At 30.9% G+C, this 15,891-nt stretch overlaps 1 protein-coding gene and 1 long non-coding RNA gene across 2 annotated transcripts in view; one reads left to right on the top strand and one right to left on the bottom strand.

Annotated features, from left to right (window-relative positions):
- Positions 1 to 12,469, top strand: part of LOC117173498 — a 17,050-nt gene extending 4,581 nt beyond the window's left edge. Inside the window, exon 3 of the long non-coding RNA XR_004467202.1 lies at positions 12,343 to 12,469. This is a non-coding gene — a long non-coding RNA (uncharacterized LOC117173498). The remainder of the gene's footprint in view (positions 1 to 12,342) is intronic.
- On the bottom strand, positions 5,629 to 13,625 carry LOC117172641. The gene is made up of 2 exons (XM_033360751.1): positions 13,092 to 13,625; positions 5,629 to 6,738 (listed from the first exon to the last, which is right to left on the bottom strand). Exons 1-2 carry the CDS (start codon positions 13,549 to 13,551, stop codon positions 5,996 to 5,998), a joined length of 1,203 nt encoding a protein of 400 aa, XP_033216642.1. The 5' UTR covers positions 13,552 to 13,625; the 3' UTR covers positions 5,629 to 5,995.
- Between the last annotated feature and the right edge of the window lie 2,266 nt (positions 13,626 to 15,891).

Raw genomic sequence — 15,891 nt, 5'->3', positions numbered from 1 at the left:
GTGAAAATTCCGGAATTATAAAATTGTCGAAATATAAAAGTCGCGAATTGGAATATTCTCGACAATTTATAATCTTACGGAATTTGAGAATTCCGGACAGAAATTTTCCGAATTATACAATATCCGGGCTAGACACTCGCTAATTAGAACAATAAAAAAAATAGTTTTTTAACAAATATTTTGTTAAATAGAATAATAAAATACTTATACCAAAGAAAAAACTTGATTAATGCTTAAAGTTTCTAAAAATTATTGTTTGAATTGAAAATAACAATAATTTAACAAATGTACTTTTGGATAAAAAAAGTATTTTGAAAATGTTCATTGTATTTTTGTTCATTACAGAAAACGCTCGCAAAAATAAAATTATAATTTAAATTTAAATATAATTTTAAAAAACATTAAACAAAATTTATATAATAAAAATATTTGATTATTGTATTTTTAATAAATAAATAATATTGATCAGAAGACTGTTTTCAAAATTTCTGCAAGTCGAGAATTTCCTATTTTGTATATTTTATAATTGGACAGCATTCGGCCTGGAATTTTCTTATTCGGGAATTTTCAAATTCGATGACATTGTAAACGGTCTAGAATTTCATTATTCTAGAATTTTTAAATTCGAGATTATCAAATTTCAGCATTTTATAATTATAGGAAGTTTACAGTGTCGGAAATTTTATTATACGGGATTTTTCAGACGTCCCAAAAATATTTTAAAAATTTTAAAAGATTTATAAAATTGTCTAATTTTGTTTTCCAATTCGAAACGTAATTTGGTTTGGAACTGCCGGCTTAACATTTAAAAACCGAAAGAACGTTTTTTCTATCACTTGGAATTATAATTATATTTGTATAAAAACGTTAGAATATATAATAATTAAGAAATTGGAAAATACATACGAGAACTTGATAAGAGGAATAATCTAAAAAAATTCATAGAAATTGCAGACCACAAAAATAAAAATAAAAACTAAATAATATTAAAGAACTATACATAGACAATATATAGAATGAAAATTATAGGAAATAATTATAGAATTAGTGGAAAATATATGAAACCATAATATAAATTACTCATAGAGTTTTATTTGTGGTATTTATTAAAATAACCATGTTTTATAAAGTTATGAATGTAAAAATGTTTTCATTGGTGCGCCTCGAGGGGCCTACTGAGAGTTGCTTACAGCGCTACAAGTGGCTGTTGGCGAAATATATCGATGGGACTTCGAGGGTGCTATCTACGGGTGGGGGTGTGTGGAGGGGAAGTGACATTTTTCGCCGGACGCGCCGTCTATATTTCTGGCGGGTAACTAAACCCGCACCACATCTACGTTTATAATATCTTTGGTATCTGATGAGGAATCATCACTAAAGACGCCCACTCCACGATGACTTGTAGAAGAACGCACTTTACTTCTACTGAAGAAAGGATCCTTGTCCAACTTAAGAATCTACAGGCTCATAACTGAACACGCTATATATGATCTTAAAGCCCTGTTGAACTACTTAATTGTTCTTACAATTGGACCTGTGCAGCGAGAGATTTAAAAAAAAACGTAACCCATCACAAAAATGTATCAGGTTGTCGGGAGAACATGCTAATCGACATAAGCATCTGCAAAGACGCTGAATTCTATAATCTCAATCTGTTGATGGCCTGAATTGATTACCATAAAGCATTCGATTCAACTTCCCGTAGACTTATCATCTGTCTTTTGGAAATCTTGAAGGTTCATCCACAAATAGTCAGATGCATAGAGAGATTGATGCCCTTTTGGGAAACCAGGTTAATATCTCATCTCAATTTAAATTAGTTTTATAAACTTTATAAACGTCAGAAGTTTGAATGTTTTTAGGAAAAATACCGATATCAAATTTTTCCAGAAAGCAGAGTGGAAAGAGAACAAGTATATCAATTTTCAAGTCCATTGCTCCATTACTATAAATTTGAGAGCCTACTGAAAGATACACTTCGATTGTTTGTGCAAAAGAAGTGCAGAGGAGCGTGCGGTCAGTAAATACTTCTATTCAAAAGGCCTATCAACACTTCAAATATAAGAAGGAATGGATTCCACACTGAAAGACGCTTCTTGATCATATTTGACGGTTAAACAGTGGGTTTCTGAATTTAAGAAAGGTCGCACGAGCACTTCTGACGAACCACATTCAGAACGCTTCGTTGAGGTCGCAACTCCCGAAATGACCTAAAAAATTCATAAAATGGTGATAGATGACCGCAAATGAAAGATAAGTGAGATAGGTGAGGCTACTAGGATGTCAAATGAGCGTGTACGCAATATTTTACCAACAGTCGAAACAATGGATTGGACCAGGTGAACCAACCCCAAAAGAAGGCAAAGACAGTTTTATCGGCCAATAAGGTTATGGCGACTGTTTTTTAGGATGCGAAAGGAATTATCTTCATTATTTATCTGGAGTAGGGTAAAACCATCACAGGTTAATACTACGTAGAGTTATTGCAACGTTTGAAGGACGAAGTAAAAAATAAACTTCACTTGGCGAAGAAAAAAATTTTGTTTCACCACAACTACGCACCTCCCCAAAGGTAGGTCGTTGCGATTGCTAAAATCAACGAATTGAAGTTAAAATTGTTCTCCCATACACCATATTCACCAGATTTGGCACCCAACGAATATCATCTGTTCCCTAGCCTTAAAAATTGGCTCGGAGGTAAAACATTTCAGAGCAACGAAGAAGTCATTGATGCTGCAAATGAGAATTTTTGAGGAACTTTACGTATCGTTCTATGAAAATGGCATCACTGCATTAGAGCACCGTAAGAAAAAATGTATTAGTCTTGAAGGAGATAATGTTGAAAAATAAAATGAAAGAAAAACAAAAAAAACTTGTTTTTCCTTGTCAGGCCGGAAAATTTTTCACCCCACCCTCGTATTACTCCTACGATTGAACAAGCTTATCAGACGTATCTCTTCTGATAAACAAATTCTCTGAACAAAAAAATCTTTGGAAATTATCTGAGCTCATTGTCTATTTCAGATAAAAATTCTTTAATATTGTAAAGAATTTCTATGTATTAGCATATATTTCATTCATTTATTTAGGTGCAATAACAGCATATAAGCTTTATATATGTACTATGCATTTTTTATCAAGATTCAATCAAGGTTTTTTTCCTTGTAAATTGAAATCATTTTTGTAATTCAAAAAATTCGTGAGTAGAACCTGGGAAACTTGGACCAATTATATTCTTAAGGAAAGGAATGCTTTTCAAATTCGTGAAATAAAAAAAATTTATAAATCCAAGTATAGATTCTACATAAGTAATATTTTTTCACAGTATGTAACTTTTATGTTCATTTAGAGAAAAGGTGTACTTAGTTTAACAATTTTGAATAGAAAATAAATTATACAATAATATTATAGATTTACCAACAGAATTAACAAGAATCGTTAAAGTGATGATCGCAGTGCGAACGCCCCTCATTTTTGGTAGCTCAAGAAAACTGATTGACGAAAAATTGAAGATCGCAGTATAAAATATGTATAATTAGTCGCTATCTTATTTGTCCTTCTAAGTTATTCCAATGTTTGTAAGATATATTGGAGGAGCTTATTATTTTAGATGTTGGTATTGCGTCAATCTGTTTTTCCGCTTTGACAGCGTAAATTATTAATGATTGACAATATATTTATGACTTTAAAAAATTAAAAATGATGTATGTTATATTATCAGTTATTAGTTTTATTTACTTTGCTTAAAGTTAAGAATACTGATGTAAATTATCACTCCTATTTTCATAGCAGTAATTTATGCTACGATAACAGAAACTACTACGTTGTAAAAACTGTGACTATTGGTAACAACAAGGGGGCATAAATAATAAATAAATAATTTTCAGTGTTAATTTTATATCATCTTTTCATATTACAGAAATACAAATTTAAAACCTTTTTTTGCAAGATGAGATGTTATAGATCGTTAGCGCTTCAAAGATCTTTGTGGGGAAAAAGCAGAAATTTGTTCGACAGTCGTGAATTTATCGTAGAAGAACAGTAAAATTATATCTGAAATTTTAATTATATTAATGCAATAATATTTATTAGCAATTAAAGCATCGGTAAAGATAAAGCTAAATCAATAAAAATTTGTTCAGTTGGAATCTTTGTTCAAATTGTAATCATATCTTCTGTACCGGGACCGAGAGGGAACATTTCGCCACGTACAAAAAAACGAATTATTTTTAATTAGATTTACTGATGACTATTTATATCATGAAAAAAAAATGTTGGAAAACAAGAAGGCCAAGTTATTTACAATTCAAGAGATTAAAAGAGATTCCAAAGAGTTTTCAATTGATTTCAATCATTTGAAAAAATGTCAAAAGATTTGAAATATTTTAGGGAATTTTCAAATTCTTTCAATTATTTGAAGGAATTTCAAGGAAGTTGAAATATTTTAGAAAATTTAAGAGATCGCAAGACATTTTTCATTTATTTCAGTAATTTCAGAGGATTTTAAAGAATTTGAAATTTTTAATAGAATTTTAGAAGATTGTGAGGAATTTTTTATTTTGATTTCAATCATGTAAAGGAATTTCAAATGATTTGAAATATCCTAGAGAATTTAAAAATATCGCAAGGACTTTTTAATTTATTTCAGTAACTTCAAGGGATTCCAAAGGTTTTGAAATATTTTATAGAATTTTAGAAGATTGTAAAGAGTTTTCAACTTATTTCAATAATTTGAAGGAATTCCAAAAGATTTGAAATCTTATAAGGAATTTTAAAAGATCGTAAGGAATTATTTATTTGATTCCAATCATTGGAAGGGATTTCAAGGGATTTGAAATATTTTAGGCAATTTTAAAAAATAGCAAGTAATTTTTAATTGAAAGGATTTCAAAGGATTTAAAATATTTTATGGTATTTTCAAAGATCCCAAAACATTTTAAAGCAATTAACAAATGTTTGAGGAATTTCTAAGGATTTGAATGATTTTTAGGGATTTAATACATTTTAATTGAGATTAGAACAGGGAATTTTTGACATGGAATGGGACTTTTAGAAAATAATTTAAATTATAATTTGGAAGAACTGAATTTTAAAACAAAATCCCCGTTTAAATTAAAAATTATAATTATTTTAAAAAAATATTAGGTTCAAAATCAAAATTGTTATTCTTATGATCGAAAATTATCTGATGAATCGAATCTTTTGATAAGCTTTAGTCTTCAAAAAATATTTCTCATTTGAATTGGTATCGTTTCACATTCACATTTTAGTTTAATTTAAACAATTATTATGTAAAAATTATTAATTTTTAACTCATAAAGAAAACTTGTTAAACTCTTACAATGTAAAATCACAGGAACGCACACTTCGTGAACATAACTGATGTTATTTATTAGAAATGTTCAACTTTATTACAACATTTTTTATAGGACACACATTTTAAAAACTCTTGTAAATCCATTACTTAAATTGAGCCTCCCGCGATCAAAACGGGAGATGCTTGAAATGCCTTGGTTTCAGTTAGCCTCTTTGTTATTCTCGATCTTGATTTTTTCAAGTCGGATTTTCAATTTTTTTGAAGCATATTTTAATTCAAAGAAATGAAAAATCCGACTTAAAAATATCAAGAACGAGAATAACCAAGAGGCCAACTGAAACCAAGGCATTTCGAGCGTGTTCGGTTTTGTTTGCGGGAGCCTCAATTATTCCTATTATTATATATTTTCTTATACTTAAACACACTTTCATTGAACAGTAGTTCTGATAATAAATTCATTAGGTTGCATAAAAATCTTTTATATGCAGATAATAATTAAGCACCTGATACATCCAGTTACTTCATTTTACGGGATCATTTTGCTCATAATGAAAAAGTGGACTTTACATCAATAATGATGTCTTCTATTTATTGATTTAATTATGTTTTTATTTTTTGACTTTGATTAAATTTTAAGTTTTTAAATTTCCAAACCAGTAACCATTGACAAAAAAAAAATTATATCCACCCTCTCTCCACAAACAACATTATAATTTGTCTCATCTTATCAAAGAAATTCTCATTAGGAATATGATGTTCCAGTACAGACTGTAGATCCGTTGCATCCACTCCATCCTTTTCAACATCGATAGTCTGAATGTTGATAAAAAGAACACAGTGCTTTAATTCTTTTTTAGCATCGTTTTTAACTTTTTCGTCAAATTTATCTCTGCCAAAATGAGAGACATCACAATTCATTATTTTCAAAACTGCTACAAAAGTTTCGTAATACAAATCCAGAAGACTCTCCAAATTTTTAGATATCAAATCAGTAACCACACTGCTGCAAATGAAGAAAATTAGATCATTAATTGGACTTTGGAAAATGTAGTTTTGAAAATCGATGAATTTAATCTCATCAATTTTCCCATTTTGGTCTTTATGAAACATCACATTATTGAGCCAAAAATCCGAATGAACAATGGTAGTCCAAGGTTCTGGAGGTATACTGGAAAAATCTGGTTTTGTTTTCATGATAGGCTCCCATTTAGAAGAATATTGACTAATTAGTGGATCAGTAAGAAGGGCATTCTCTAATGAGTTTTTCATTCCTTGGAAAGCCCCTGGCTTGATTATATGATGCTTAGACTCATGCTTTAAAATTTCAAATTGCTCAGGTCTCTTGCACTTAAGAGCCACACCCAGAGCGTGAAATTTAGCTAAGGCCCTAATTGCCGCTCTCGAGTGGTCCAAGTCCAATCCTGAAATCAGAATTCATTTTTTGTATTTATAACTATATTAGTTACGTGTGGAAAAAATTATTGCCCAGCTGAGCATCCTTTACTTTTCGAACTCAAAATTCTCTTGTTCCCAGAGGCGAGTTTCGTTCAAATAAGCAAAAAAATAGTGTGCTCTAAATGTTAGACAACTAAGTTACTATTTACAACTGGCACATGCCCCTTAAAGTTTCCCATATAATTAAAATGTGTCGAAAAATGTGAAAAAATTAAAAATCCAGATAAGTTTGCTATCTCCGACGAAATTGACATTGTTTTGAGACTCTGAGCGTCATAGAGTCTTGTTTCATGTAAGAAAACAAATAATACAGAGTCGCGGACCCTCGTTGTTGTTATCAAAGTTCAGGCCAGGGAATCGTGGTGATACGCTCCTGTTATGTACGGTAGCAGATCTGCTCCTGATAAGGGCTTAAGGTTTCTGGTTAGGAAATACAGGTCCGTCTCTCAATAAGAAACTGGGGAGGAAGCACAAGAATTAAATTACACCCTCCACTAGTCATGAAACACGATACGGTGTCGGTTTAGACTACTCAATAAGTGAAAGGGTATTGTGGAGGGGGTATCTTCCCAGCTAAAAGTTAGAGAAATACAGTTTCTTGTTGAGAGGCCCACTTGTGCCTCCATCCTGAGCGTCCTTGATAGCACGTTAATTCACAGGTCTCGATCGATTGCTCCGTATTTTTTAGCCATTATTCGATCCATTCCGCAGAGTAACATGCAAGGACACCGTTTGAAGGTATTTCACCGGTTCGGCGAAAAGCGCTGCTTCTTATTAAACTACCGCACTCGCTTGTTCGGAACAAGGACGAGCAGAGTGACCTTGTAGCATCTTGGCAGGAGTTCAATCGCTTAAAGACCTCGACTACCTCTTCAATGGGTATAGTTTCTCCATAGTTCTCTTATACACTCTCCAGAGAAGTAGGAACGGTGATCCTCCTGAACCTAGATACCCATCTCTCGTGGATTTCACACGATGAGGAAACTCGAAGGGTACATACCGAGCAAGAAGGCACTGTAGGGCAGGACTTTAACGTTTGGAGAGAAGTGAAAAAAAAGAAAAGAGCCCCTTCTTGTTCTCCACGGTTCAGACGTCCCTTCGGGTTCGTTTGTCGACTTCTGCAGATGGTCCTAAAGAGAGTCGATTCCACGAGTGGTTGGCGAACTGATTCCCAGTTCAGGATTAAAGTCATAGGATGTATTGTGCTATCGCAGTGGTCGGCAAACTTTTTGCTCATTTTTCAGGTATGGTCAGGCCCCTCCTCTCTTCATTTTTTCTACTACCTTTGGGTCTATTCATGGACCTCAGTGTGAGTGAGCTTACTCCAGCAAGGGTGTTTTGTACACAGGCATGTCAAAATAAGGAAATTTAAAAACTTCATTTTTTCAACTAGCCGTTTCAAAATAGCATAATCAGAATTTATGAATTTTTCCGATTCCATTCATATATTACTTGCCTAGAAAAGTTGAAAATTTAAACGAGTTTAATATCAAGAAACTTCAGCTTAATATACAATTTAATATTGAATACTTCTCAAACTTTTCACCTTTATAGACAAATGACAGGTCTTTGGAATCGGAAAAATACGTTGATTCCGAATATATTACTTTTAAATCACTGATTGTAAAATTAACAATGTTTAAATCTCAATTTTTTCCATTTTCCAACAAAGGACCCCTAAAGAAAGGGATTGTCTGCCAAACTCGCAGGTACTGCTCTGAAAGTAGGTCACAGGGCAGTCAGAGCAGGGTACCCTGCCCTGGTCAAGAGTGTGCCGACCACTGTGCTAGCGGTCATAACGAAAACTTGAGATGGACTCGACTAAGCTCAGTGTCAAACTGAGGTTTCCATTGTCGCTCAGTCACTAAAGTATACTGCGCGCGGACGCTGGAGATAATCCGGTGTCTGGCCATAACGGCACCGACCACTCCGTAGCCGGTATGGCACTACGATCTTTCAGTGGTACGAGGCGATCAGTTCAGACTTCGTATGAGTAACCCAATAGTCTTGGCTGTACCGACAGGTGGCTCTCTCGTTTTTGGGACTTAAAGTCGTCGGTATTACAGAGTGAGAATTACAGGTTACATTGTAATTCGCTATTTTATTTATCCCCTTTAACAAATAAGACAAGAGGAAAACAAAAATAAATATCATCAGACGATAACATTTTCAAGAATAATAGGCGGGCGATAACTTTTGCAGTTTTCGTAGAATTTTTCTGGAAGATAAGGGTCATTTAAACCAAAAAACAGTAGCGCAGAGTACAAATAAAATTTTTCGAAATTTCAAATATGTAGAACCAATAAAGGATGACATCAAATGGTGATGATTTTAGGTTACGTTAACGTTTTACATAACAAAATTGGTATTTTCACACAAAAAACTTTATAGTTCAAACCAGATTTTAAATTTCTGAACATTTTTAGCTTTTATACACGTTTTGACATTGCAGCTTATGTTGGTTTTTTACAAAGGAAATCGTTCTTGTTGTCAAAAATGATTAAATTTTAAAGAAGGTTATAATTTTGTGTTCAATTGTAGATTTTCCTACCGATTTTTGTAACAAACACCCGCTATATTAAACAAAACTAATTAAATTTTAAGGGCATGCTCTTTGGTGGCCACGTGATCAAACTAGTCCCCGGTTATGAGCATTTGTTTGGTGTTCACTGTGTCCACACGGATTGAGATATCGTGTTTAAAATTTGACAGATTAAATAAAAAGCACTAAAGAACGTTTGTATACATCAATATGTTTATAATTTTAAAGAAAGTCTATTTATAAATTGATGAAATATGATATTACCATTCGAGTTATAGCAGTTTGTAGATAATTTTTGGTTTGATGCATTTTAGATTTTTTGATTCGCATATATTGAGCATTGACACTAATTTTGGACTAAATCGTCTAAACCTTAACAAAATAAGAATAAGCTATAAAATTTACACATTCGTTGAAAATCAAAAGATTAGTATCTGCACACACGTGATCTATCATTATTTTTGGAGCATTTTTAGCGGTTTCTAGCAGAGAAAAGAAGAAACTTGGAGCGTCGATAAAGTCGAAATCACGTGACTAAGTTCATTCATGAAATTTTTGTGTAGAGAATGAAATGATTTTCATTTTTTTTATGCTCACTACGTCCACACGGATTGAGATATCGTGTTCAGGATTTAGGAAGTTATACAGAAAGCACTAAGGAACGTTCGTATATATCGAAATGTGTATAATTACGAAGAAAGTTTTCTACTAAAATACTACAGGAATAGGAAATAAACTTTTAACGTCGATAAAGTAGATGCCTCAATTTAAAAAATCGAGGAACATCTTAGAATGTGATACTCGAAAATCCATCCAAGTCCCATCTTGAGAAATGTGCATCTTCAGAAAATAATAAAAATTTTCTAATGGTTATATATTCTTGTGGATTTTTTGAACTAGGGTGAAACAATTCTAAGTTAATAATAAAACCAATAAAAATAAAATTGCCCCCAAGGGCGAAAGACAAGGCGAGTCTGACGCTGAGTCCTGCCGGTTGGTTCACTGTCAACAATAGTTATCAGCTGATCGATTTAACGTCAAGAGTTATGGAAATTGGTTGGAGAACTCCGACGAGTAAATTTTAGCACATTGCTGGTGTTGCTATGTTTCCAATTTGAAATTTATATTTTATTTTCAGGACCAAAAAAATGAAAATCATTTTACACGAAAATTTCATGGACGAACTTTGATCTCGACTTTATCGACGTTCAAAGTTTCTTTTTTTCTCCGCTAGAAATCGCAAAAAGAGCTCCAAAAATAATGATAGGTTACGTGTGTGCAGATACTTATTTGTTGATTTGCAACGAATGTCAAAATTTTATTGCTTATATTAATTTTTTTCAAGGTTTATACGATTTAGTCTGAAATTGGTGTCAGTGCTCAATATGAGCGAATCACAAAATCTGAAATGCATCAAACCAAAACTGATCAGCAAAGTGCTATAACTCGAATGTTAATATCCTATTTCATTAATTTATAAATAAAATTTCTTTAAAATTACCAAAATATTTATGTATACAAACGTTCTTTAGTGCTTTTTATTTTATCTGTCAAAGTTTAAACATTATATCTCAATCCGTGTGGACACAGTCAACACCAAAAAAAAAGTTCATAACCGGGGACTAGTTTGGTTACGTGGTCACCGAAGAGCATGTCCTTAAAGATAACACATTTGGAAGAATTTTTTGTTATGTCATCTTATGTTATGTTAGTGATTTTCATTAAAAAAGTTTATCTTTAATTAAGCAAATTCAAAAGATTTTTCACAATATCATTATTTTTTCGGTTAATTGGTATTATTAGTGAAAAATCATTAAATTTTAAGGAAGGTTTTAAATATTTGTACAATTGTCGGTTAGCCTAGCAGCTTTCGTCCGAAATGTCGATATAGTTTTTAAAAAATGTTTACAATTTTTGAACAATTTAAGATTATGTCACCAGAAATATGAACAGATTGAAAAAATATATTTAAAGTAGGGAAGAGTGGTCCTGAGTCGGCGCAGTAAAAGTTTTTGTCTAAAAGAGAGAGTTAACAGAGTTTAATGGCGCTTGAATATCTTTGTTCAGGGTACCACGATCCCTTCTCTACAATTCTATGTCGTTCTGAGCTATGTCGTTCTGACACGGGAAGTCTTGCCGCGCGCTAAGCGCGCCTAGGGTGCGCGATTGTTGGTTCTTGCTCTTCGTGCTTGATGATCCGTTCACCTTGCGATACGCGCTCGTTCTTTGTATTTATTCCACATTTGTGCAGAATCCTTTTAAATGAAAGGTCAAAGCATCTACAACTGTTATTTAGTGATTGTGAATTCTCTTTTGTTAAAGCTCATTCAGCTTTAACGAACATATTCTCATCACGTATCTTATGCTTCGCACATGATTACGTCGAAAATGCGAGCTTATCTACCTTTTGTTCAGCTCTATTATATCAAATATATTATATATTTATTTACGTATCTCGGTCTGTATTTTGCATTAAATTTAATTTTTAGCTACCTTGAAAAATGTACATCATTTAAATAAATTTAAATTACTCCCATTCACATTATGCATTAGTATTGGAACAAAAGTATTTTCATTGTCTTATTTTTGCTATTAAAAAAATAAGCATTCTATTAAAATAATAATTATTCTTAAACATTTTATTGCAACTTGTGTCGTTTTAGGCGAAAAATGTTAAATAAAATTCTATTGTATCTTGTGTCCTTTTTCCAAAAAGTTGATTCTTTTAGGGCTTTCAAAAATCAACGTTTTTCTTCTTTTGACTTTTTTTTATAGCTTGCGTTGTCTGGCTTAAAATGTTCATTTTAAAATGTTTTTTTAGATTTTGAAAATGCTATAACTCTGATCAATTTCTTTTCATCAAAAAAAGTCATTAGGATAAACTGTTCGAGTTTGCGAGTACTATGAAAAGCCGTATATAGAATTTTTAAATCTTAAAAAAAATGGTCTAAAATATTTTGAAAATGCGCTCACTTTTTGAATTTTAATTCAAAATAGCTGGTTTACGAACTCATTTTTTTCTTTTTAGGTCATAAAAAAATGTGCCAATGCAAAATGCAATCTGATCAATCTTTCGAAAGTTATCGTGCCTTCAAAATGCAGACTACAAACTATAGACAAAGTGAAACCGACAAAGTGAAATTTTACGTAAATTCAATACCTTCTCATTATGATGAGAATGTAAAACACCAGAGTATGATACTGTCAATGAGAGAACTTAGAAAATAAAAGGACACCTACCAAATACAAGCTACATGCAGTTAAAACACAACAAAACTAAAAAAAAAAAGTAGAGACGAGTAACATGGGATTTAAACACAACAAAATAAAATATCACACAAATTACAAGAAACGAAATAGAAAAAAGTGCATGCGAATCAAATCTGAATGAAAGATTAACCAATGCACGTAATCGATTAGACTTTTCAAAAAATATTTACACACCTGTAGCTGCTTCACAAGAATGGAAGAAAATGGAATTCCGTTTGCACAAGAAATTTATACCCCGCTCACTATGGCAAGCCTAAACTAAATTGACAATCATCAGCGTAAATGACTTCCATGTGTACTTTCCCATCCACACTCCCCCGAAATTCTCCTACTGATCCTCTCCCTACCCACTTTCCCTTTCCACACTTCAACCTTCGTTTACCCTCCATTCTCTAACTTCCTCATTCCCCTCAACCCTTCACCCCACACTTATCTGAATTTCCTGAGTTAGGAATTAGTCGTTAGGTCTCAAAACGCTAAAAATATCAATATTCAATAAAAAATTACCCAACTTTCTCTCGCCTGTGTAGTATCCTCGCACTTTCAAATTTTCCAACAAAATAAGAGCATCATCATCAAAATCCACTTTGGGGTTGGAAGAAAGCCTTGACCCGTAAAATTTGGGTCCAATATCAAAAATCGAATTTTCCTCAACTCCGAATTCCATCTCAAGATTTTTATACAAAGGGATGATCTCTTTATAGAAAAATATTTCTTTTTTAAAAATAAAACAGTTATCGAAAAACTGTCGATGGAGGTTTGAAGTTGGGGTCATTTTTGCCACCAAATGTAGAGTTTCTGTTGCTCCATTTTTATTCTGCTTGATTGAGCACATGACTGATAAAATTGTACTGCTGTAATTTTCTCCTGGAGGTACCAGCGAATTTACTGAATAATTGTCTACTATTACTTCGTCACCCAATTCGTGTCGAAGGACAGTTTGCAAATCGCGAAGAACGACGGTCATGACTTTTTAGAGAGTTTTACAAGGTACTCAGATTTATTTTTTTATTAATGTTTTTTTTTTCTTTTTTCTATGAAACTAAATTTGATCGAGACAACAAACTTTGAAGAACTGAAGTTAAAAAGTTTTAACTTGTGATTTATAACTATAATGACGATTGCGTAACTCGTTACTGACTCAAAATTATAGACAATTAGATTCTAGGTTTTACGAACCGTAACATTTTCATTGTTTGAAATATTGCATAAGGAAACATTTTAACAAATTTAACATATTTTAATAACATCACGTGTGAAATAAATATCCTTTGAATTTGAATATTTTCCAGTAAAGTTTAGAATAGAAAAAGCGACAAGTTTTCTAAAAAAAACAACGCTTAATTTTTTAACACGAAAATATGAATTTTAAGCTAACAAATGAATTTGAACGACGTGGTTCAAATTTTCAATCAAAAATTAATTTTTTAATATTTAAAAAAGTTTTCAAGATGAATTTTCAAATATAATATATAATTGATGTATCTACTACAAAAATAATAACAATGTTAAACCCAAAGCAGTTAAATTAAACCAAAAAGATGAATTTTCAACAAATAGTTGAATCCTTAACCAAAACAGATTAATTTTTAACTAAGAAAATGATTCTCCAACAAAATAGTTAAGTTTTCAAATAAAAAAGTCACTTTTCAAGAAAGAATCTTAATTGTCTACGTTAATTTTCAACTGCAAAAGAGAAGTTTCAGACAAAGAAAATTAATCTTTTACCAAAAAGATAAAATCCATACAAAAAGCTAGATTTACACTTCAAAATAGAATAGTTAAAATTACAGATAAAGAAATAATTTTTCAACAAAACGCAAAAGTTTAAAAAAAAATAGTTACATTTTTAATCAAATAGTTGAATCTTCAACCAAGTAATTTGATTTTGAAACAAGATTACTTTTCTAACGAAGAAACAATTTTTCAATAGATATAAATTTTCAACTAAAAATAATATTTTTCAGCAAAATAGACAAATTAAAAAAAAATCAATTTAACAAAATAGTTTAATTTTCAACCATATAGTTAGTTGTACCAACAAAGAACAATTTTTGCAAAGCACATGAATTTTCAACTAAGACATAAATAATTTTATAAAAACATGAAACAGTTAAATTTCCAAGTGAAAGTTTTAATTTAAAAAATAAATAAATAGAAAAATATTTAAAATTACACTTAAAATGGAATAGTTCAAGTTACAGTCAAAATATGAATTTTCAATTTGAAAACATAATTTTAAAAAAAAATAGTCAAATGTTTTACCATAATAATCCAATTTTCACCCAAGTAGTTTCGTTTTGAAACAAGAAGATTAATTTTCACACGAAAAAAAAAACATTTTTGCGAAACACATAAATTTTTAATAAAAACAGAGAAATTTATATAAAAAAATAAAATAGTTTCATTTTTAGTCAAAAATATTATTTCTTTACATAAAAATGAGATAAATAAAAAATATATAAGAATTCACAGTTGAAATGGAGTAGTTAAAATTGCAATTAAAAACATAAATTTTCAATGAAAAAAAAAAAATTTCAACAAAATAGAATTTTCAAGCGAGTAGTCGGGTTTCGAAATAAGAAGATTACTATAATACAATAATGAAAAACTTTTAGGAAAATACATGAATTTTTAACTTTAAAAATGAATTTTAAAGTAAGAGAGACCTATTTTTAAAAAATGTAATAGTTAAATTATCAGTTAAAAAATTAATTTAAAAAAAAAAAACCATTTTTAACAAATTAGTTTATTTTTTACCGAAATAGTTAAATTTTCAATTAAGTAGATGTAAAATAAACTAAATATTAACGAGAATATAAATTAAATAATGTTTAAATAAATGATTTTATTCGCTTACACTTTTTCTCGGTGTAATATTTCATTTTTTACATTTGAGACCATTTTCAACCTTTTATAGTGACATAAATTGTAATTTTTAATAAGAATTTAATATTTTTATCGATGGAACTTGACATTGTATCACAGTGGTGTCAAAAGGCGCAAGCCAGAGTTATCCGCGTTCTGACACCACTGTTGCATCAATATTGCATTTGGCGACAAATGTGAATTTGTGACTTTTAGTTGACTGGAAACCTGAGCAGATCAAATTCAAAAAGATATTGATAAAAATATAAGTCTGCCTTTTTTATTTAAAACTACTGTTTGTAGTTTGGAACAAAATATTGCCACTTTGTTTTTTTAACCATTTAAAAATTTTACCTTGAAATTCTAAAAAATATGGAAAAAATTACCAGAATCTAAACAAAATTAGAACATCTCAATTAGCTCAAGACCTGTAGCGTTT

The sequence above is a fragment of the Belonocnema kinseyi genome, chromosome 5, assembly GCF_010883055.1.
Source record: "Belonocnema kinseyi isolate 2016_QV_RU_SX_M_011 chromosome 5, B_treatae_v1, whole genome shotgun sequence".
Classification (NCBI taxonomy): Eukaryota; Metazoa; Arthropoda; class Insecta; order Hymenoptera; family Cynipidae; genus Belonocnema; species Belonocnema kinseyi.
Note: the sequence above shows the minus strand (reverse complement) of the source record. Positions and strands in the feature narration are given on the sequence as shown.

Bases quoted from the DNA above. Each gene is read 5' to 3' on its own strand.
- LOC117172641 (XM_033360751.1), bottom strand. From the start codon at position 13,551: ATGACCGTCGTTCTTCGCGATTTGCAAACTGTCCTTCGACACGAATTG. The intron at 6,739-13,091 runs GTAATTTTTTAT...TTCTGATTTCAG, and splicing joins CACAGGCGAGAGAAAGTTGG to GATTGGACTTGGACCACTCG.